This window comes from Mytilus galloprovincialis, chromosome 1 (genome assembly GCF_965363235.1).
Source record: "Mytilus galloprovincialis chromosome 1, xbMytGall1.hap1.1, whole genome shotgun sequence".
NCBI classification, from domain to species: Eukaryota; Metazoa; Mollusca; class Bivalvia; order Mytilida; family Mytilidae; genus Mytilus; species Mytilus galloprovincialis.
In genome coordinates, this window is record NC_134838.1 from 47,997,726 (window position 1) to 48,022,471 (window position 24,746).

The 24,746-nt window shown below is 32.3% G+C and overlaps 2 protein-coding genes across 5 annotated transcripts; both read right to left on the minus strand.

Moving 5' to 3' along the window:
* On the minus strand, positions 1-24,675 carry LOC143076505 (uncharacterized). Its single transcript, XM_076252329.1, has 11 exons — positions 24,541-24,675; positions 24,320-24,388; positions 23,095-23,199; positions 19,786-21,039; positions 19,343-19,422; positions 18,444-18,739; positions 17,907-18,045; positions 7,974-8,107; positions 6,783-7,641; positions 6,141-6,201; positions 1-3,899 (listed from the first exon to the last, which is right to left on the minus strand). The coding sequence occupies exons 1-11, from the start codon at positions 24,626-24,628 to the stop codon at positions 3,550-3,552; spliced, it is 3,435 nt and encodes a 1,144-aa protein (XP_076108444.1). The 5' UTR covers positions 24,629-24,675; the 3' UTR covers positions 1-3,549.
* Positions 10,157-16,569, minus strand: LOC143076516 (uncharacterized). Of its 4 annotated transcripts, XM_076252358.1 has the most exons (4): positions 16,088-16,569; positions 14,466-14,550; positions 13,933-13,994; positions 10,157-13,252 (listed from the first exon to the last, which is right to left on the minus strand). In XM_076252358.1, the coding sequence occupies exon 4, from the start codon at positions 13,236-13,238 to the stop codon at positions 11,172-11,174; it is 2,067 nt and encodes a 688-aa protein (XP_076108473.1). In that variant the 5' UTR covers positions 13,239-13,252; positions 13,933-13,994; positions 14,466-14,550; positions 16,088-16,569; the 3' UTR covers positions 10,157-11,171. The 4 variants fall into 4 exon arrangements, with proteins under 4 accessions (XP_076108473.1, XP_076108460.1, XP_076108468.1 ...); XM_076252345.1 differs by lacking the exon at positions 13,933-13,994; XM_076252353.1 differs by lacking the exon at positions 16,088-16,569 and having other exon boundaries at positions 14,466-14,825.
* Positions 24,676-24,746: the final 71 nt, after the last annotated feature.

Below are 24,746 nucleotides of genomic sequence, written 5' to 3' on the forward strand. Positions count from 1 at the left end.
CAAAAGTTGAACTCAACATATGAATTGGCAATTTTAATAATTTATATGTACAAATATATTATAAGCTTAACAAAAAAATATCAACAGCATCTTGTGAAGGCTAAGGCCTAAGTAACATGCAGCCTACTCATAATATATCACAGAACTTCTTTTTTTTAGTGACTATTACAATTTTTTTATCACCGAGGTAGATTTTAGCCACTGCCTGTCAGAACAGGACTTGATTTGCATTTATGATTATTTAACTCTTAGCATGCACAATGCTATTTATAATTATTTTTACTACACTGTATCATTGACAATAAATACCAGTAACATTCTTAATATCAAACATTAAGGATCCCTGTCCGTTTATTATTACATTTAAGTACATATATTAAAAATTTTCTTTCATCCTTCTCCTAGAGATAACGTGATCATAGATTAGTGTGGGGTTTTGCTTTTAAGCTTTAACCCTGCTGTATGTAAATTGAGGGAGTTGTTTTGTATGCTAACATCTAGTATAATAAGGACAATAAAGCAGTAAACTTGTGCTTTTAAAAATCAGTCGACTCTCATTATCTCAAAACTTTATCTCAATATTTGTGTAATCTCAAAAGTAAAATCCCTGTACGAGTTGATAAATTTGAAGAAGGTTTTGAATTGACATCTCAAACTATTTCTGTGTGTCTGATCACATTAGAGATGACAAAGAATGGACTCTATTTTACAAGTAATGTGCTCCATAAGTTACCAAGCTGTGAACATGAACATGAAAAATAATTTCTGTCACAATAATCGCTATTGTATCAATATTTTTTTTTTATAAAAAATGTTATCCTACCAAATTTTGACCTTTTGATAAATATTTTCAGAATGTGAATATGATTTAACTGAAAGACTTTAAAATGATGATTATAAAAGATCAGCAAAGTGAGCAAAAGTGACTAGATGAATGTCTTTGGTATGCACATATATGTTTCACACTTGTTGAAAGGTCAAGTGTCTATTATCAGCATTTCTAAATCTGTTTAGTTGATCTTGGTTGATTTAAAATCTGAGTGTTGAAAAAAACAATTAACCCTTATTGGTCAAAGTTTGAAGTAGGAAATATAAAAGCTAAAAATTATCTAGATTACTACAAAAACAGTAAAAAATTTTAATATGAATAATAAAATCCACAATGTTGCTTATCTATCATTTTTGCAAAAGTTGAAGCAAATAGCATTCAAAGACAGCACAATCATTTGCTGACACTAGTAAATGTTCAATTCTGAATGAAAAAGTGGATGGTATAAAATAATGTCTAAAGTAAAGAGATCACTTCAATGAGATTCAATATGTTAATGTTATACATGGGTGGAATTATTTTTTTATTAGTTCTGTGAATGAAAGCTTCATGAATTGCATTCATACAAAAATAATCCATCAAAAATAACTAAAGGATTTATAGAATATTATTACTATCTTTTTTAAAAACTTAACTTTGTAAATATTCAATGAAATTCAAGTGTTTTATTTTGAGGAGATGAATAACAATAGTTGCCAGTTTAGTTAACATTAAAAGTATTTTCTATCAGCAAGATATGCATCTTGCCGACTTTTTACAACCTTAATCTGAGAACAACCTTAAGTTATATACACCCTCCTCCCCAGTATAATATTTTCCTTGCAAAATATTTTTTTGTTTTAAGCAGAAATAGTTAAATGCATTAATATTGTTAACTAGAACAATTCACTAACAAATCATTAATGTTTACACATAATGGATATTCATTTGTTTTGTGAGTAAATTGGTTTCGGTAAAAATATAAACAAACTCCAGACAAAATTGTGTTTGCTCTTGAATAATGTAAACTGTGATTTTACTTTTTTTGTTGTTTAATATTTATTCTAGGGATTTGAAAAGATTTTTAATGGCACATTCTTGTTCAAATAATCTCCTTTAAATAATACAAGTATACATTTTCTATATATATGCATATACACATGTTATATCCTTACAACACAATGATAATTCTTTCAAATTTTCAATTATAAATATTTCAGCTTTATCAAAGTTGAATACCATCCAAGTTCCTGTTTTTAATTTAAAAATCTAAACTCATATTTCTTTTAAACTTTCCTTAATACTAATTTTTAGAATGTGCAATTACTTTGTCTTTAACACAACTTATGGGAATGCTTGGTTATAAGTAGAGCAAGAGCTATTCAATTAAAATGGATGTGGGATTGTAGAGAGAGATTTCCAAAATCATGAAGCAACCCTAACTCTTTCTTTGAATAATTTGCATACTACCATATATAACCCAGACCTATATCCCCTCCCCTCAACTCTTCACCACATATTCATTTTAATGGTATGGCTCTAATATACATCATCAATTTTGTTAAAATAAAGACAATGATGACAACTAAGTACAGCACATTCCATTAGGTCTAAAAATATCACAGTTATTAAGTTGATAATTACGACTTTATATAAGTATGTATGACAATGCCATTGCAAGAAAATAAAACATATTTTTCCTAATTAAGCAAAAAACACTTTTTCAAATTAAGCTAGATACTGCACCATTTAACTTTTTTTAATAAAAAAAATTGTTTCAAGAAATGTAAAGTTTAATTTATTTTTCTCACTCACTTCATCAAATTTTTGAAAAATTATACAAAAAAAAACCCATTAACATCTGGTTAAATTCTAAAGAAAAGTCAAACTTATATCACCCTTAAAAATAGTCTGTCAAATGAGTTATTTAAATATAAACTTTGGTGGTCTAGGTGAAGATGGAGTTATTCCTACTTCCACAATACTATAATCTTGCAGAAACCATAAGAGGAAATTTTTGAACACATTAACTCTGAATATTGAAATTTGAATTGAAGACCCTATATTCTTGCTAAATGAAAAAGAAACTCTGTCATAGTATGAGACAGATTATCCAGAAGTCATCATATATGCTGTGATTTCGCAAAAAAAATACAATAAATAAAGAGCTGCTGAATCAACACCTCTTATGTTTTGTGCTGGTAGAGTTCCCTAAAGTGGATACCAAAAAATACAAAAATAAATAGACAACCAGAGCAATATTTATTCTAACATCAACAGATGCAATCTTAAAAATGAGTTTTAGTTTTGGCAAGAGAGAAAGAGTATATCTTGTTTTCATTATAATCTACATTTATATATATAGATTGCAATTTAGTCACATGGCACAAGCTAAGTTTATGAGGTTCAAAATATGAAAAGGATTTTATATGCCTTTTCATATAAAATTTACAAATATTCATATTTGTCATAGAAATTTTTTCTAGAATTATAAATGAAGTTGATATGACATTAATAGAATGTGTATTATACACATGTACAATGCAAACACAAAAATACAGTTTCTGTACATTTTACACCTTGTTCAAGACAAATCTAAATATTAGATCAATATTGAAAACTATCACAAATAATATGATGTCATGTCATTGAGCATGTTGTCATAGAGTTTCCCACGTCTTATTCCAACCCTCCCAAGATATGTGCAATAAATAAATAAATAAGTAATACCAATTCATTTGCTATGACAAAGATGGAGAGTTTGACACTTGATGTTGTTGAATGTTATCATGTTGCTGGGAATCGTTGGTACTAGTAATGTAAAATGTCTGTGTCGAATGCTGCTGACCCGGTACGCGTAGACCGGTCAGTGGGAATGTCAAGGACACTGGCTGCATGGACAGTTCCCCCGTAGCACCAGACTTGGCAATATTCAATGGCTTAAGAGCAAGCTGTGTGGTGAAGATCTGTCCCCCACAGACCTGCTGACTGTTTGATGAGGCTATGACAGCGTTAGTGAGAATGCCATGCTGAGGATGGATTGACTTGGGTTTATGATGCACCACACCTTGTGGTCTTGGGTTGGATTTGTCTGAAATTAGAACACAATCAAATTACTAAAGGCAACAAAAAAAGTATAACTAAAACAATTAACCTACCAATGACAGTTGATTTTTATATGTCAAATTATCTAATCAGTTTACACAGATTGGTACATAAATTTCTCGAATTCTTAACCCAAATATGCAGACAAGTACAGCTACAACATTAATAGTAAAAAAATGTGTTCAGGTTTAGAGTTGTCAATAACATCCGTTGATTACTTATTTAGTTAAAAAGTTATCATATGAAGTAAACATTCTGTAAAAAGTTTGTTTTAAAAATCATTATCTTGTACCAAACATATTTTTTGGAGAAATACATACAATATGCTATTCATGTTGTTTGGGCATTAGTTTTCTATGTAGTGTTTTTTTCTCTCCCTTATTTGAATTTGCAATGGCATTGTCATTGTCAGTTTCTTCAACATATGAGTTTTGAATGTACTCTTTGAGCAATTTTGCCTCTTTTGTAAGAAATTTCTAAATCTTTAACAAACATTTCACAGAGTAAAAATATTTGAAACTGCCTCAGTTCAAATCCTTGTGTGATGTTATCATGTCACACTTGTGATTCTTCCCGCTGGAGTCAAAATCTCCCACTTTTCAAACCTCTTCCGTCCCTCGCGTTAAAATTTGAAATCTTCCGCTTTTTAAAAATGTCAACCTCGAAAAAATTCAGTAGACATTTTTGTTTTCAAATTGATACGGATAGAGAAAAATTCTGAGAAACTCGAAATTGATATCAGAAAAGTCAGAAGAAAACGGAAGTCACCATTTCCTGTTATTGATTTTGTCAAAAGGTAAATAGGTAACAATGAGTAATCAATGAAGGTGTTTCGGATTAGACTGTATATACAACAATAAAAGATGGTGATCAACTAGCTAGTTTAAGACACGCGCCTGGATGATTAAAAGTGAAATACTGACAATGGATTATAAAGTTGTATATAAAGCAACGACTTTCATGTTTAATTTGATGCTGTTGAAAACATAGAACAGTTACTGAACCTCAAAGACAAATGAAATAAACTCAAATATGATATTTATGGTTTGTTTTCTATCCAAGGCAATGGAATACCCTATATAAGTACGTTTGTCTTGGACAATTCTAAATTTTTATAATTTGACAAAATGCAAACCGTATGTTATCCCAAAATACTCCAGCAGGAAATTAAAGAAGACAAAGTACATGAAGTATGTAGCCAAATTCAACGCAGGTTATTCAGTGTGCACCACATTTTTGATGTTATTTCGTCATAGACAAAAACTAGATGTGTCAAAGCGACACAAATGGCTCTGTCTCAAAAAGTTGAAAAAATCTGCAATTTCAATAACATATGTGGACACAAACATGATGGTAGTCTCACATATAAAAAATCAGCTCAAAATCTGGAGGCGTATAGAAAAATGTCCATATAACTGTGATTTTCAACAATGTTTAATTTTGGCCAAAATTAGCCAAGCGGAACAAAACTTTAACTTGATCTGTAACTCATCATGAGTAACTCATATACCAAAAATCAGCCCAATATCTGAAGGCTTTTAGAAAAAATCTCTGTATAATGGTTTGTTGCAGAATGACAGACAAGGGGCCATAAAAATATAAGTCATTCCTTAAATAAGAAAGAAATATGCAATTTAAAAAAACACAAAAAATTAATCCGTAAGTTGATAAAAAGTCAACAGTTATGAGGGCCAAACTCCAGCTGAAAATTTCCAAATCCCCAGTTGTGGCTTGACAATAGTGTGCAACAAAAGGTCTTTCAAATTTGCCACTTTAATACTAATAAATCTTTTATCATGTTTTTTTTTTGTGTACTACAACTGATCAATATTAGATCTGACCTTGCAGTCATTAAAATTTTGAGTACAATTATTGTAATCAATCAGACTCAGATTTAAAGAAATCACATTACTGAATTTCGGTGTTTCAAGCACAAATTTTGTGCTCCAAGTACTGAGTAAAGTTTTATGACCTGAGAGCCCTGATGTGGAGTACATTCTGTACCATTTTTTTTTTTGGCATCTCAGTATCCAATTCAAAAAAATCATTGAAACTAAAAATAAGCAAGCAAAATTTTCATTTTCACCTTAAACATATGATGAATTAAGCATGAATTTGGCCTGACCATAAATTATCTTATTTTCAAACCAATAACATATATTTGCTTCCTTTTTTATGCTAGCATAACACATTTTAGCAGTGACAGAGTCTAGGCAATGTGGCATACCTGTAGATGATAAAACACCATTTGGGACCGATGTTAATGTTACATGACTGCTAACAGCTCCCTGAAATTAAAAATGTTATCTTAGTTAGGTTTATTCAATAAGATGTAAGCTATGAAGAAGAAAATGACAATGTCTGAATATCAATGAATATATATCAACACAAATGCATTTCATTACCAGTATTATATCATTTAAATACAATTCCTGATATGGCAAGGAATAGTTTGTTCCTAAACAATTATTTTTCTTATATTCTTCATGCTATTTGTTATATTATTACACAGCAACTAACATATTGTATTACAACTGCTTATTCCAAATTATTTTTTTGAAAAAATGTGTAACTTATTTTGACATGGTAACTTTACAGCAGTTACAACAACTGATATGTTACAGAAAAATTAGTGCTGAAGAAGTCCTGCTAGTCATGAATACGGTTCATTATTTTTTTTATTTTTGTGGATTGAGATAAACTTATATTTTCTTGGATACTTTATTTCACAGTTTTGGAAAAGTCTACATACAACCTTATAGAAAATTTGTAAATCCAAATTTTATATATTTGATATCTTACTTATTTAAAAAATGCTAAAAAAAGGCAAAGAATGTTTGCTACTTACGTGACTTATAAGTATACTTACTGGTTTAAGCGTATGTGAAGCTAACATTGGTGTGGTCTGAGGTTGTGAGACATTGCTTGCTATTGAAACTACTGAACTGTTCGACATAGGCGCAAAGGTAACCGGGGCCAGAACTGTTGATCCTGGGACACCACCACCATCTACAAAGAACTGAGTCACTGGTATTAAATTACTCTTTTGCAAATTTTTGAACTGCTCAAGGTTCATGATCTTGTTTTTATTGACAATGTTGTGTTGTTGCAACATTTTATCGTCAATCGTCTGTGGGGCGGCAGTGAGATTAAGATATTGACCATTCACTATTGATCCATCTAATCCCGTGAGGACAAGTCCGATATCCTTAAACAACTGATTGTTCTTTGGTTGTTTGGAATTGTTCAAATGACTTAGAGTTGTACTTGAAAGATTCACATTGGGTATTGCAATTAAGGGCGTGTTGGTCTGACTATTGATTGTGATATTTCCCATAAAAGTGGGAGCACTAACTGTGTGCATCGTTGAATTGGAGGATACAGTTTGAACACTGTTTGGTAGTGATGCTGCAGAAGTTAATATCCCGCTGCTGCTGCGTTTACGTTTGGCACTATTTCCAATGGCATTAATAATAGCACTATTTGTTGCATGTCCAGGGCTTCTTGAACCCGAGTTATCCTTTTGTTTATTATGTTTGCTACCACTGGATGACCTTGACTTGTGTTTAGCACTAGAACTGTCTGTAGTATTTAATACTGTGTTAAAATGCTGCACTTGTGGGAACCCGGAAGCATCTACCGGTAATGTTGTTTGAAAATCATAGGGATCCTTGGCATTCATGGAACCCTGAGTATCCTTAGGTAGATTTGATTCAACACATCTTTTCCTGTAACATTAAATTGTTAAACTGTTAGACAAAACAGATGAGTTTTTTTGAATATCTTTTATAATATTTCTAATGATGAGCATAGTAACATGTACATGTAGCAAAATTTAATAAATTCCTTTCATTTTGACTTCAGTCCTAAAAACATTTATCCTGTCTAATTGTCTAAAAAATTAAAGGATAATGGATTAAAAATAACTTTTTTTCTGATTCATTACATTTTTGTAAATAATATTTTTTCAGTTGACTCTGCATGCTTAAGTCATTGTTTCTATAATTTTACTCCATTGTTTAAAAATAAACAGCTGTGTCATGCTGTGTTTGTTACTTACTTGGAAGGAGGAGGATTGAGATGTTTCTCCAGAGCACTAAGGAATGCAACACGGAACATGTCTGTCCTTCTACTGAATGAGTAACACCTTTTCCCTCCATTATTACTATGAGATCTAGCACCAAATGTACACATCTAAAAATAAATAGCAGAAAATATAGAACAAAGACAAAGAAGAATGTATCTTTAAGTTTAAAAATACTTAGATGTAGTTGTTCAAATTCACCATTTTTATTTCAATCATGGGTCATAGAAAGAGAAAGCTCAAATGAGAAAATTTTAAAATAAAATTCCTTCGGTGTGGAAAAACAAGCGCATAAAACTCATTTATAACTTCTGTAAATTCAGATATTATTGCTAGGTTAACACTGACTTGGTGATTTTAGCAACAATAAGAACTAGCATTCTGATATTTGATGCACATATCTGCAGATAAGCAGCATTTCATTAAATCACAACCAGGTGCTCCACAGGGTGCAGCTTTATACGACCGCAGAGGTCGAACCCTGAACAGTTGGGGCAAGTATGGACAAAACATTCAAGCGTGATACAGCTCTGAATTTGGATTGTGATCAAATTTTTGACATTACATGTTTTTTTTTTTACACAAAACAAATGTCAAGATTTTACAAATCAATTAAAGATTTCTTCTTCAAACTTTTTAAATCTAAAATTAAATAGTTGACACAGCATAGGTTTCTGACACAGAATGAATGTGGTCTAATGAACTTAAAATATTTTTTTTGCCTTTGAGCAATTCACTATGCTGTTGAATATTAATCCTCTCAAAAAAATGTTTGAAGAAATTTTCTTTTTATTTATGAAATCTGAAATGAGAAAAATTTAAACCCCCCCCCCCTTTTTTTTCACATCCCCGTTTCCCTTTTTCCAAAACTGATATCAATTCAAATTTCTAATGGAGTTTGCAACAATAACTACTCTTTTAAATACATCATAAAATATTAAAATGTAAAATAAAGTGCTTGTTATCACTGAATGGTAAAGATTGGTTGGTTGTAGAAGTGAATATACATTGTTTATTGTATAAAACAATAAAAAAAACTTCATCAGCAACATTTTATATTGGCAAATTTCCAATGAAGTTATTTACATAAAGTTATTGGCAAATAAAAATAGAAAATGACATCATAGTCATGTCTGGCAAATGTCCAACATACATTATCTAAAAACATTTTAGATAAGATAAGGAAAAAAAGCTTCATCAGCAACATTTTATATTGGCAAATTTCCAATGAAGTTATTTACATAAAGTTATTGGCAAATAAAAATAGCAAATGACATCATAGTCATGTCTGGCAAAGGACAAGGTACAATAAGGGCCATTTTTGGCCCCCTCTCCAAATGAATTGAATTTTATAATTTTAATAGACTAAATATAGAAGCTTAAAAAAATGACAATTTTTTTTTGTAATTATCATTTGTTGGTTGCCTAGCAACAGATTTAAAATCTGCTATTTATGCGCTTTTTTAACCATATTCGTTAAAAATGTGTCTTTTTTTATATGAATAAAAATGTATCATTGTACAATACATATATAGAAATCTCTAACTATAATGTCTCATTTATCTGAATTATTAAATACGAGTATTAATCATATCTTAGCCACCAGAATGACCCTTAGCAACAGCACTGTATACTAACCAACCACAGCCTTTAATTTCTCTTCAAGGTTGATGCAACCCCTCATGTGTTGACCAAAGCTAGGTATCTATTGTTAGGTGGTTACATGATAGTTGTAAATAACTTACATTTTGTTAGCTTTTTAATGCTAAGAAACTACCTAGCAACCGTATCCTTTGCGTAGCAACGACCTTTCTCTATATGATTTACGCTGATATTGTACATTTCTCATGTTAATTTGTCATCTATACGGTTTTGATATTTTGTACATTTATCACTATCCAACTATGGATGGAAGAAGCTTGGTGTTTACTAAACGAAAAAAAAAATCCAACCCCCCCCCCCCACCCCCGCCCCCCCCCCCCCAAAAAAAACAAAAAAAAAACAACCAACAAATAATAAAGTCTTACGAAAAAGTTAAAAAAAAATTTAAAAAAAATCAAAGTTATTATGACCCTCAAGGCCTTCTCATCATTATATCATAAGTATTATGTTAAGTCCTTGTACAATAGCAGTTAAGTTAAAAAAAAAAACAGAATGCATCACTAGAACTATTGATTTATTCAATTATGATCAAACAATTATATAAATAATGAAATAACAGGCAGTTTTCTTTGACAAAATTACACAATGTTCTGTAAATGTTCGTGGAACCAATGAAAATCATCCTTTGTAAAAAGTTCCACTGCATATAGATGAAATTGAAATCGGGAATGTGCATGTCAAAGAGACAACAATCTGAATATAGAGTATAAACCGCCAAATAGGTATAACTTACTAGGTTAAGTATATATTACGCAGAAACGTGTAAAAAGCATCTTAAGATATAGTGTTATATGGACAACAAAATGTACGCCATTGGTCTGAATCAAAACTGTCGGATGTCTGTATTAAAAGTGAAGGTAATTAGATAAACTTATCATAGTGCATAATCATATATCAACACATTTCTTTTTGTATATATGTACGTAATACCACATAAACAGGTTAATCTCCAAAGTGACCAAAGTCTTGTTTATTAAAGACACATAGCATCACACGTGATTATCACACGTCAATCAGCTCCAAGGAGGAAAAACTTTAACCAGATTTGCTGACAAGGTGTACCAAACTATCTTCTATTTCAGTATAATTGTAGTTCATTATTTAGATTTAAATATTGTTTAATGTAGAGTATGTTCAGTAAGAGCAAAAAGACTGATACCTAAGCTATGACTAAAACTCACGTGGATCTAACCTCATTGGCAATCATAACACATCTTCTTTTTTTATATATCTGACATGTGACTAAAAATGTGTACAAACACATTCTTATTCTTAATTAGTGAGCAGATAATTAACAGTAGAGTATGTACGATCAGCGAGAAAAAAACGTATTCAACATTAAAATCTAAAAGAATTCCGCAAGACAAGAACAATTTTAATCGGATGCTGATCTCCAAAAAAAAAAATCCTTTGTTAATACAACAATGAAAAAACCCCACCCCTGTTAAATAAATTCACTTTTTCTATGCATTTACATCTTAACGTCTGTCAATAAATATGAGTGTCAGAGATTCACTCCTCAATGAAACCGTCACTATCAGAATCGGAATCTGTTTCAAGTGGCACATCTTTTGCATTCAAAATTGAGTCTGCATATTTACACGTGCTTGGTGTCTCTAGTTCCCACCTGCTATAACCAAGGTACCACATTGTAGATGCAATATGCGCACAACAACCAACCACCCGGGCGCCAACTTTACAGGTGCAATACCAACCAGTGACTTCATCTCCACTAAATTCAATCCATAGGCTGTACACTCTTGAGGACGAATGTCTGGATGTTAGTTTTACTCGTAATAGATTAGGACGGTCACGGCAAGTCTGGAGCATGTAATTGTCATCAGAGAGATGGCTTTCTGTATATCTTGGGGCTTGCTTCAGTTGATATACTCCCATAGTAATATCTCTGATTTGTTGGAGAGTAAGTTTAGGAAAATCTAAAACGTTTTCCGTGCCATTTACTTCAGAATAAATAGCCTTTTTGCGAATTAAATTATTGTCCTCGACATACTTCTGTACCTGGTTACCAAGCTGTGCTTTATCCAGCATAGTTTGGCCAATCTCTTCATTGCAAAAATCATTAATCAGTGGAGCCCGGAAGCAATTAATAAATGCAGAAACAATTCTGACAAAATCTCCAATATAGGGAACGAAGTGGTTTGAAACGACTTTGTCGAGAAAGCGCCACTGTTTAATGCGTCCATTGGCGCTTTCAACTACCCACCGAACTTTTGTTATAAGTCGTGAAGAATTTGCCTCCTCGGTAGTGTGTTGTTTTTGTCCCTTTTTGATGAAACAAGGCATCTCTACTTTCAAGTTCAAACTCTCAAGGAAAGCTTGAGCATCTCTGAAACCTCTGTCGACTACTAATACGTCATCGTCCTTTATCCATTTCTTTATATCTTCAGCATTGGTTTTAAATAAATGCTTGGTAATTGAGGCATCGTTGTTGTGGCCATTGGCATAATATGGCCCCAAGACACTCAAAATATAGCCATCAGATCCAACTATAATCATGGGCTTGACTAAAGGTCGATTTTTGTGCATACTGTAGGTTTTCTTCTGGAACTTGTGGTATGAACTTTTCTGTATGTATATGTATGTCCCATCTAGGATCAGAACAGCTGTGTCTTCATTGTTTCCTGTAAACAATGTTTTGGCAGTTGGAGTTGTATGACTCTGAGCAAAAACGGAATGACTCATATGGTTGAATCCTAAAAATGATGGAACAAAATTTTTAATTAGAGATTCTCGAGCTGAGTGTACGGCTCGCCGTATATTGTACGACTTAAGGCTGAAAAGAGTTCCCAAGATTGTGTTCGATAATCCAGTGCGTAATTTTACAAGGAGAATAGCAAGACATGTTCTTATTGAGCGTACTTCAGAGTTTCTTAAGTCTGTAACATGTGTGGCGACAACGTCAAACTGTTGTTTGGTGAGTCCAGTGAGATTAACAAAATCGTCATCTGACATAGCTATCTGGACATCAAAATTAAGTTTTCCAACATCTTTTAGCATTGACCTGGTTCTATCCAACAAGTTGTTTACATCCGTACGGTTGAAGAATGTCGACGAAGAAGTATGCTTTAATGCTTTCAGAGCCTCTTGCTTGAAGTATTTACCAACAAGGTGATCAGAACAACACCTACTGTTCGTGGAAATAAAGATACCCTTGTCTATAAATGTTTGTGTCTTGGCTTCATTGGGAACAACAATAAGTTTATGCCTATTTGAATTCTGCTTCTTACAAACAATACACATACGGTGTGATTTTGTGGTAGAACATATTGGAAGTTGTATGGTTTTTGGACTAAGGACGCCTCCAGAGCTTGCTTGTTTTTTTTCATTGCTTTTATTTTTTTCTGCAACAGTCACATTGTTAACTAATTTGTTAGCCTGAATTTCTCGTTGAATTCTTGTTCTACATTTTAAGCAAATTGCGTCATGTTCGTACACATGTCTTTTTAAAATTGACTCTACATAGTTCCGTAATCCAGAATTAAATATTGCTCGTCGGTTTGTCTCTTTTAAATGCGTTTTCATACATATAATGCAACTGAAATTTCGTGGGGTAGGCATCCTCACAGCATTACCTAAAAATGAAAATGAAGGAGAAATTATTTTAATTATCTAATCAAAAATCGTTTACTCTAATTTAACCTTTATTTTTAGTTGTATTATTTATCTTCCTGTGAACCATAATGCAAAAAACAGGAGCAGATTAAGCCAGTTTCAAAAAAGAGGGTGGAAGTTGTTCATACCTCTTTTGACCCGGCTCGGAACAATATTTTCCGTAATATACCCATATCAACAGAAATCAAATGTATCTATACACAAGTACTTAGTATAATGACGAGAACGTTATGCTATTATACAGTCGCGGTAGTTTGAATATTTAACAGATGGACAAGGCGAATGCAATATAGTTCCTCTTTTAGACCGGGTGTGATATGCTGTATAAGACTAATTGTATAGTGTCTAGTATGCCATACGAGATGCATATTCATGCAGCATATATTTAAACATGCAGTAACAGTCTTAGAACATTGGGATGTTTGAATGGTGGCTCTTATTGACATTAACCCAACATTAAGTTTCCCTTATATCATTATTTTTGTTCATCTTTTCAATAGCAGATCACCTTCAATGCCGAATCATTTCAATCCAGCGGACACTTGTGCTTATTGTTTGGTCTTGTGCCGAGAAGACCCTTGCAACCAGTTTTGTTAAATATGTATAAAAAAATAAAAAAAATAGTGTTGTATATATTTACCATTCCTTAATATGTTTCTTCATTCTTATCAATGTAAATACTGTAACCCCTTATGGATGTACCTGAAATAGATATCGAAATATATGTCTAATATATAATGAGCGGCTGCAAAATTATTTATCTTTATTAAACAGCCTTAAAAGGCTACATTATCTTATTTTGTAAAATATATAGTAAGGAGGCATCGGCTACAGACATGTATTTCACATTCTGAATTATAATACAATTGATAAAAAAGTGACCGAAGACTACAACAGTCATGCTGCTGATATCGAATTTATAAGAGCCAAATTGAAATATGAGAGAAATTTTTTTCAAACAAAAGTGATTAAGTATTAAGTCTAATAGTAATTTTTGGGGTCCTTTATAGCTTGCTGTTCGCTGTGAGCCAAGGATCCGTGTCGCAGTCCGTACCTTGATCTATAATGGTTCACTTTTATAAATTGTTACTTGGATGGAGAGTTGTCTCATTCGCACTCATACCTCATCTTCCTATATCTATATATTATACATGTTTAACAAAATAACTATACCATTTTCGAAAACAGGCATACGAACGTCCATGAATTTCATTATGTGGTGTCCATGGTTTACATAATCAGGATGTCAATTCTATATCTGTAATAAGACAGAAAAATATATATTATATGAAACCTTGTGCATCAGGTCGTCAGAGCATTTGTGTAACGTTTAATTATGTTATGATATATGTATATATATTTATTTTTTCATTTTTACTTTAAAAACCAAGGGCCGGAAAATCTATCTTTAAAAACATGTTACTGTTATCTGTTGATAGAAGTTAAACCTTAAAATATTTCGTGTATGTCTGAAACAACTATGTTATATCCACAATTTATATATGAACTCCCTTTATAGCCGATTTCGTTGAGTGTGTAGACAAAGGTAATATCTTTGGTAAGCTTGCTTGTTAGCTGAACCATTCAGTCATTATTAGGTCAGGTGTACTCTTTTCAAATGCATTGATCGTCCAAAAAAGGGGATTCAAACCCCCAGACCCCCCGCCCTAGCCCCTGGATCCGCCACTGTTACCTTTGGCTACACACTCAATGAAATCGGCTGTAATATTATTTCTTCAAATTACTTCTATTCAACTTCTCTCAGGGACGAAATCAAAAGTTCAATGTAGGATAAAAATTCACATAGTTTTTCCACTGATTCCCCCCCCCCCCTCCCCAACTCCCTTAACTTAATTTGGGAAAAATGATTGACCAATAGGGATACATGTTAAATCGAAGTCAAAGAAACAAAAATAGCAGCCATTTTATCATTCCCCAAGTTATTTGATATAAGTTTGCTATACTTCATTGATCTTTAGATGTCGTCCCATATTGAAAAAATGATTCCAAGGGCAAAAAAAATTGAATGAGGCTCAAACTTAGAATAAAAATCTGTTGCATACCATTTGAAGTGACTAAAACTTTATGTTTAGAAATCAGACTAAAATGCTGGCTATTATATCATGAACTCGAGCATTTTTCTGCTTTTCTTTCTTTTTTGAAAGAAAATAAAATGATAAAATGATACAAGTAAAAAAAAAAATGAAAAAAAAATAATAATGGTAGTAATGAGATTCGAACGTAGGACGCCCTGACAAAAGGCAACGGTGTTCCCATTAGACTACGTTGTCATCATAACAAATACAGTGTAAAACGACATACTTATCACTATTGTTTTTTTTTTATTTGTTATGTTCTCGGTTAATTCTATTTGTAGTCGAATTCATACGGAAATTGGAAATTATTTTACTTGCAAAAATTGTTAAATTTTCATGTTAACTCATTAGAAAAATCTCCGGTTAAGGATAAGCAAAAAATGTTGTTTTCGGCGGTAGTCAATTTCTCAAAGTCGTCTGCAACCGGACCGATATTTTGTTCCCAATTTTCACATATTTTTTACTTGAAACGAAAAATTATTTAATCATTCAAACTCTTTGTAGCTTTAATTTATATCATGACTCAACCGGTCTCAGATACACATGAAAATGGCTGTTTATTGTGTGTGCCAAATGCCGATGACACGTTTTCACCATTTGTTTGTTGATCCAAATTGGATAAACAAAATCTAGATTGATAAAAAGAAAAAAAATACAATTTGAAGAATGATTGCCAAATCTCAAAACTAAAAACCTCACCTTTGGAAATATTCTTGATGTAGTTGGTGGTGTCTGGTAATCACAGCTGAATGCGGAGTTTTTCAGCCCTTTCTCCGATTTCGCTCCGATTTTACTATTACGGCGAAGTTGTTGTTTTTTTAGGGGATAGTTTTATTCATATTTGAAGGCCTCCGCCAACGTGAGCCAAAAGTTTCTCTTCATTATCTGAAAATTCTGTTTGAATGCTATCCTTATCACCATTCTTTTCTGTGGCTCACGTTGGCGGAGGCCTTTAAAAACGAAGAATTTCAGTCCAAAAATCAACATTTTGCTACCTTTTGGTGTAATTAGGTAACTTTAAGCAACCCAAAATCAGATTTCTGCTTTACCAAAAATTAAAATCCGCATGAGCTTCTAAAGAACAGATATATGCAAATTATTTTCGATTATAATTTCGTTTATTTCATGATGAAAAAAAATTGACAAAAAAGGGGGCCAAATACGGCCCTTAGTGTACCTTGTCCTTTCCAACATATATTATCAACTTCTATTCTATACAAAGAAAGATAACTCCAATTGAAAATTAATTGCTATTGCACAATATTGTGCAATTAGATATTTCTTGCTATTGTGCAATACTGTGCAATTGAAAATTTCTTGCTATTGCACAATACTTGATATGGAATCCTGATTTGGACCAACTTGAAAACTGGGCCAATAATCAAAAATCAAAGTACATATTTAGATAAAGCATATCAAATAAGCCCAAGAATTTAATTTTTGTTAAAATCAAACTTAATTTAATTTTGGACCCTTTGGACCTTAATGTAGACCAATTTGAAAACTGGACCAAAAATTAAGAATCTACATACACAGTTAGATTTGGCATATCAAAGAACCCATTTATTCAATTTTTGATGAACAAAGTTTAATTTTGGACCCCCATTTGGACCAACTTGAAAACTAGGCCAATAATTAAAAATCTAAGTACATTTCTAAATTCAGCATATCAAACAACCCCCAGGATTCAATTTTTGTTAAAATCAAACTAAGTTTAATTTTGGACCCTTTGGACCTTAATGTAGACCAATTTGAAAACGGGACCAAAAATTAAGAATCTGCATACACAGTTAGATTCGGCATACCAAAGAACCCCAATTATTCAATTTTTGATGAAATCAAACAAAGTTTAATTTGGACCCTTTGGGCCCTTTATTCCTAAACTGTTGGGACCAAAACTCCCAAAATCAATACCAACCTTCCTTTTATGGTCATAAACCTTGTGTTTAAATTTCATAGATTTCTATTCACTTATACTAAAGTTATTGTGCGAAAACCAAGAATAATGCTTATTTGGGCCCTTTTTTGGCCCCTAATTCCTAAACTGTTGGAACCAAAACTCCCAAAATCAATCCCAACCTTTCTTTTGTGGTCTTGAACCTTGTGTCAAAATTTCATAGATTTCTATTTACTTAAACTAAAGTTATAGTGCGAAAACCAAGAAAATGCTTATTTGGGCCCTTTTTGGCCCCTTATTCCTAAAACGTTGGGACCAAAACTCCCAAAATCAATCCCAACCTTCCTTTTGTGGTCATAAACCTTGTGTTAAAATTTCATAGATTTCTATTCACTTTTACTAAAGTTAGATTGCGAAAACTAAAAGTATTCGGACGACGACGACGACGACGCCAACGTGATAGCAATATACGACGAAAAATTTTTCAAATTTTGCGGTCGTATAAAAACTAATCTTGCATTTATGTCCTTTCTTAAAAAATTGCAATAATGATTTTAAATGAATGCATTCAATAATTTCTGAATTTTAATTAAACAATGTTAATGGTATGGTAATACTCACAGCAGCAGGTCTTGGATGATAGGGTAGATACATACTCTCCTGAGCATCATCTTCTTCTACTCTGTCAGGGAAATCTGGAGGTTTCAAATCATCTCGTGGACTTGGAGTGGAAAATGAATGTAAACTAGACAAACTTGATCTGAAATGAATTATATATAAACCTGTATTACGACTCTTTTGTAAGACAACAGATTATGAGAAATAACGTAAAACTCAGTCAGTTAAAAGAAGGAGTTAAACATCACAATGTGCTCTGCCATCTTGATATAAACAAAGTAAGAGAACTTACTTGTGACTATCACTTTCTTTTTGACATGAAACTGAGCTGGAGACAACATTACTATATTTGTGATTTGAAAGATGATTTTTTTTCTAAAAGGTCAAAAGGAGAAACATACATTTTAATGCAAATTTTCAAACTATTTGTCACTCTTTTTTTTTGTTTTTGTCAAAAAGTCTCATCATGAATAATAAAAATTTTACAGCACAAGATCCTTGTATACATAAGGCTATTAAAGGACCATTATATTTACTTACCTATGAGAATGTAAACTGTTTGGTTTTACTGGCTTGAAAATGGCAATATGCGAGTCCATATGTCCAGAAGTATTCTCCTTTTCTACCTTCACCTGATTGTGTTTAATGGGTAAATCTGGGACTGTTGGGGTTCCAGCTTGCAATGCTGTTGGTACAGGCAGACCTAAAGCAGCAGCTTGTTTCATTTCTTCTTTCTGTTTCAGCAACAGTTCTTTAGCAGCTCGATGCTCCTTTAGTAAGTCATCAAAAGGTTTTCTTCTTCCAGCAACTTGTCTTCTCTTTGAAATAGCATGAGTCTGAAAGCAGAAGTGTCAATATACATGATATAGAATTAAATGCGTTTTTTTTTAAATTTTGTACATTAAGCAAGGAACATTCACATTTTGCTAATGTGCTTCTTTCTAAAAAAATATTATCATCACATAAATTTTCAAAAAGAATTCAAATCTTATATCAGTCTGAAGTCTAAATTCAGATATTGTGTTTGTTATGTTTTGTTCGGTTTTTTTGGTGATAAATTAAAATCTTTCGTAAACAAAATTTTCTTAGCTCTCCCCTAGGTGCAAGTTTAAATTAAATAATGTAAAACAATACAGATTTATCTGAAATAATGCTCAGTACATCTTCCCCATTCTCTTTCCATTACAACTTACATGACTGAACAATTATTGCCTAGAAAATAAACCTTTTGTGAGAATCCGTTGGTGTTTTTGTCAGGGTATTTAAATTCTTGAAAGGTGAACTACCTCATTGAAAAATTAAGCAGCTGCTTTTTCTGTTAAATTCCTTCAATGGGAACCTTAAATTTCAGCATGAAAAACTATGAGTTTATAACTTGCTTTTGAAAAGCAAGCCATATTTTCAGACCTGTTCAATATCATGAATGCAGAGTTATGTACCTTGCAAGTGAGTGACCTTGTACAGGGTTTACTATCTTCTCCAATCACACCACAGTGTTTATTTGGATCATATTCTCGATCTACAAAAATAAAAAATAAACTTTCATAAATACATGTTATTCAACTAGACTGAAACTTACTTTCAGTTCACTACAAAAGATGCTTTTAATTAATTGTTTTTGGTGTCACTTTTTTTTATTAACATATAAAGATGTTGAATGTGTGCATTACACAATAAAAGCGCTCTTCCTTTGTTTATTTGTGGTTTTTCTTTTCTGTGCATGACCTGATTTTGTGTCATTGATGGATACTCTATATCCTTTGTTTTTCTCTTTGTTAAAATCTTTTTATTTTGTTTGACTTTTTACACAAACATGATGAAATTGAGTATCCCACTGACATTGAATCTACAACAAAAGGTAATAGATTATATGACTATTTACCTTTACATGGTATACATTTATCAGACTTGATAGTTGATCGTGGGTACTTTTTCTTGCTGCTGCCACTCGTACCTCCAATACTGGTATTACTGCTAGTAGCACTGCTGTTTAAACTGTGACCACTATAACTGTTTAAACTTGTACTACTGTAACTATTAAGACTTGTATTACTAAAACTATTGAGACTAGTCACACTGCGACTGTTCATGTTGATTGGCTTTCTATCACTTAATAAGTGACTTTTCAAACTTGAATTTTCAACAGGCATTTTAGTCCTATTGCCAACATTTGCAGTACTAATACTATGTAATTTTGTATCACTTAAGCTAGACAAGGTCTGTCCCTTCAAAAGGGCAGCCCTCTGAAAATCATTTTTCAAGCAAGTGTCACTAACACTATAAAGACTAGATGAATATCCCTCATCAGAACTTCGATCTTCTATTTTCACTGGATTTAGATCTAGATCTTTGACCAGTTCTCTTTCGTAGTCATGATCGTCATCATCAGCCTCCAAGTTCTGAAGATTCTTTATATCAAGATCAGTTTTACATGGCTTTGCAAAGCTCATATTACTGAAATTAATTGTTGCTGACACTTGAGGTGCCATGTGAGTAGTTGTCATGGTCGTCGTAACACAGGTGGTTGTGGCCGTTGTTAATGTAGGTGTTGCTATGGAAACAGAGGGAGTCGTATTTGTTAAGAACAATACATGTGTAGTTGACTTTGGAGGAGATATTGGTCTTGAAGTAAAAGTTGACTTGAAATTTGGAGGCACAGTTTTTGTTTTCGTTGTGACAGTCGTTATTGCAGTCAATAGTGGGGGATTTAGATTTTCAGTCTTGATTTTAGCAGATAACTCTGCTTTGAGAGGAGGTGGAGTTGGTGTTTTTCTCATTTTTTGTTCACTAACTGAATTCCCATTAGTTAATGGTGATACAGCTTTAGCCACCTGAGATGGTGTCACTTTTTTAACATCCATTTTGTTCACATTCATTCTTTCTACTTTAACTACTGGCATTGTATGATTGCGTTTACTCTTTTCTGGGCCTTTGAGTCTTGCATTAAGTTCAGCTCCCAATTTCCTTGCATTACTTATAGATGGAGGTATTTCTTTCATACTGGCTTTGGTTGGAACAGACAATCCTTTTTTCACTGAGCCAGACTTTGCTGGTGAGGCCTTTAGTGAGCAATTTGGTTGTAAAGTCTTTGCTTTTGTCAGTCCTGGCATTGCACTGGATTCACAATGTCTGTTACCTGAACAATTAAATATAACACTTATAATCATAAATTAATGTTAAAACATATGAATTTTCAAATGTAAACAAATGAAATATGCAAATTTTCCAAGGCCCATTAATGTGACTCATAATGCACTGTACAAAAGAAATAATCTAAGTTTTAAACATTATAAACTCAGAGGGACACAACTGCAGACCTGTAAAAGTGACGCTACCCAAATTTTACCTTCATCTGTTTTTTTTGTGGCAACAGGCAGTGTTTTAAGTTTTATAAATTTGATTGAGGCAAACTTAGGTTAGAGAATGGAAACTAAGTTTCAGCAATTTTTCCATTTGGAGCCTAACTCTAAAATAGTTAAAGTGACCCCACCAAAATACAAACTTGATCTGTGTTTTGTGGTAATGAGCATGGTTTAAAAGTTTCATAACATTTGGTTGAGACAATAAAGTTAGAGAACGGAAACGAAAAAAATCCAGCAATTTTCTATTTGTAAAAGGACATAAATCTAGAAAGGTCAAAGTGACGCCACCAAATTTCAAACATGACCTGTGTTTTGTGGTAATAAGCATTGTGTATAAGTTTCATAACATTTGGTTTAGGCAAACTAAAGTTAGAAAATGAAAACCCATTTTGGAATGTTCGGACGGACATACAGACAGACAAGGGTAAAACTTAATCCCCTCCGCCAAGGATGGGGCATAAAAATTTAAATCCTCTGGCTTTCAATATCAAAGTTAATAGGAATGAACAACAATTCTTGATTTTCAATATGGACACTTTTTAATGTCTAGTTTACATGTAAATACTAAATTTTGTACTTTTAATTGCATCCTTAAACTTGTTTCTGTAAAAAATTCATAGTCAAACCTAGGGTTGCAAGGTAACATTTGTAATGAGCCAAAGTATTTTCTGACATTTTCAAGTTCAAAACTAGTAAATTGGTCTTTCAATCACTGAATTAAGTAAATATTCTTGTTAAATCAACCACTTTTACAAGTGAGTTCAAGGTCAGTTGAACCTTACTAGACATTTACACTTTCATAACTCCATAAATGTATTACAGTTCACACTAAACATTAATATCTTATTGGCAAATAAACCATGAAAATGAGGTGAAGGTCATATGAACCTGACTAGACAGACCATGTGTTAGCTAACAACACAAACTTGCATCTGACATATGACCATTGAAAATGAAAGATCAGATGAACTTTGCAAGATGACATGGACAAATGGATGAACATGAAAACTTGACAATCATACAAATATAGTAAATCTACATTGTATTGCTTATAGTGGACTTGACCATAAAACTTACAACTTTTATCACTGATCCATGAAATGAGGTTCGCCCACACTACCATTTTTTGTTTAGTGGACCGTGAAATTGGGGTAAAAAATTTAAAAGATCATATCCTAGGGAACATGTGTTCCAAGTTTCAAGTTGATTGAACTTCAAATTCATCAAAAGCTGTCCTTGAACAAATACTTTAACCTCAAGTAGGACAGACAAATAAACCAACTGACCAAAAAACATTATGCCCATAAATGGGACATAAAAAAATAAGGTCAAGGGCAATGGACATATATGACATACAGAACATTTAGAACAATTGTATACAATTAAGAAAGTTTCAGGTCTGCTATCTCTTTATATATATAGCTTTATAAGATAGTTTCAGAGTTGTTACAAAGTTACCATTTCTATAACTTGCATACTGAGAATTTTATATCAGGCAAGACAAAACCGATCTGCAGATTTTTCTTTAAAATGTTTACGCATTTTGTACATACATGTAAGTTGAAAGAAGATTTTGATAACGATGTTTAATGTATTTTTTTTATTTTACTCTACATGCTCTGGTTAAAGTGAATAAGCATGTCAAGTTTCATGTCCGAACTCTCTAAATTGAAAATCGTAAAGATTCATTACTGATTTATTGGTTATTTTGCTTGATGCTTGGAATCATCTAAATGACATGTATTGTGATGGTGGTCTTGAAAGGCTCAAAGGTTAACCAGTCAATCAACTTTGAATAACCAATTGATATGATGGTGATCTTTACTTACGTAGATGTATGTTAAGCGCTTGTGGCTTTAATACTTTATTACACTTCTCGCACTGGACAAGAAAAAACTCATCTTGAGAAGGACACACTCCAAACAATGCACTATCTGTTAGAAAGAAAACAAAACTATATTACTTTATAACTTTAAACAATGTACTGGACAGATAAAAATTGTCTTGTAGTTTACACACTCCATTAATCAAACAATGCACTATCTGTAAGAAAGAAGAAAAAAAATAATATTACTTTATAAATCTATGCAAAGAACTGGATAAGATATTCCATTGACCAAACAATGCACTCTGTGACGTGTCATGAATTTCTTCATACCTTTGTACAATAACTACAAAAAATTAAAATTTAGTTTCATTTGGTAATTAATTATCAGTAAATGATTAACAAGACAAAATTTAAAAATAAAATATCTGTTTCTTCCTCCTTTCCAACTATATTTTTGACATCCAACCCTAAAACATTCTTATGTCTTACCCAATTTTATATCAGGAAATAAGAGCTTTGAATTGTAAGTCGACTACAAAAACTTAATTCTGCTGACTTGTTGAGATATTTAGAGGATAATAATTAAGCAAAAAGATTGACAAAACGATTGAATTTGAAAGATTAAGAAGCATTTGAGTGTGTTCTGTAAATTTCGATTGGAGACCAGTTTAGATAAAACAGGTGATTTTTCTCAAATTGCTATAATGAAACAAATAAAAAAGAAAAAGCATTTACATTGATTTAAAAGTGATTTACTTTGGTTTTGTATTTTTCTGATCAAATTAGTTTTGTATACTAGATCCATTGTTCATGCAGTATTGTGTGATGTCTGAGTACCAAAAATAACACAATTTCTGCTTTAGCTTTTGAAAGATCATGTAAGCTCGGCATCTACAAGGAATTTAAAAGCAAAAGGTATAGATATCAATGGTGAATATATTACTCAGAAACAATAAGGATAACATGGTCATAAAAAGGCTTCAAAAATAAAGAGTCAAAACCATTTGTCATTTTGATGAATCATTTTTATGCTAGGTTATAACCAATGTAGAGTGAACATTTAAAACAAGCTTGGACATATTTTTTGTTTATTGTTCTCTTTTTCATAAATATTGGTATTGAACTTCATGTAAAAGATTTATAAACGATTCTCCATGTCAAACTACACATTCAAATCAATGTGTATAAAATAAGTTCAACTTATCTTTTGTTACCAATGCTATTACCTTCAACATTCAGTTTCATACTATCACTGTCGTCAGTAGCTTTAGATTCAGAGCTTTCACCACCTGAATCTGAAAATATATAAGAATTTATTTTGACATTTGTCAGGAAAATTTTGAAAGTAGAAACGACACTGGTTATGGAAAAGTTTTGAACATTCAGAAATTTGTAATAGCTTTTGGACAATACATGAATCATTCAAACGATGATATTCTATTCTCACCACTATATGGTGGGGAAGGCACAGTATTGGCCCATTCGGACCATGGTTGACCCGCAAAATGCGACGGACTACTGTCCAGGGTCGCCATTTTGCAGTTTTTCTTGTTGCTTTCTGCCAGTCCGACTATCACCGATGTTTTGTGACGTCAAAGATCGGGAAACTCCGTCGTTGGTCTTGGTCTTCCGCTTACGCCAACGAAAATATAG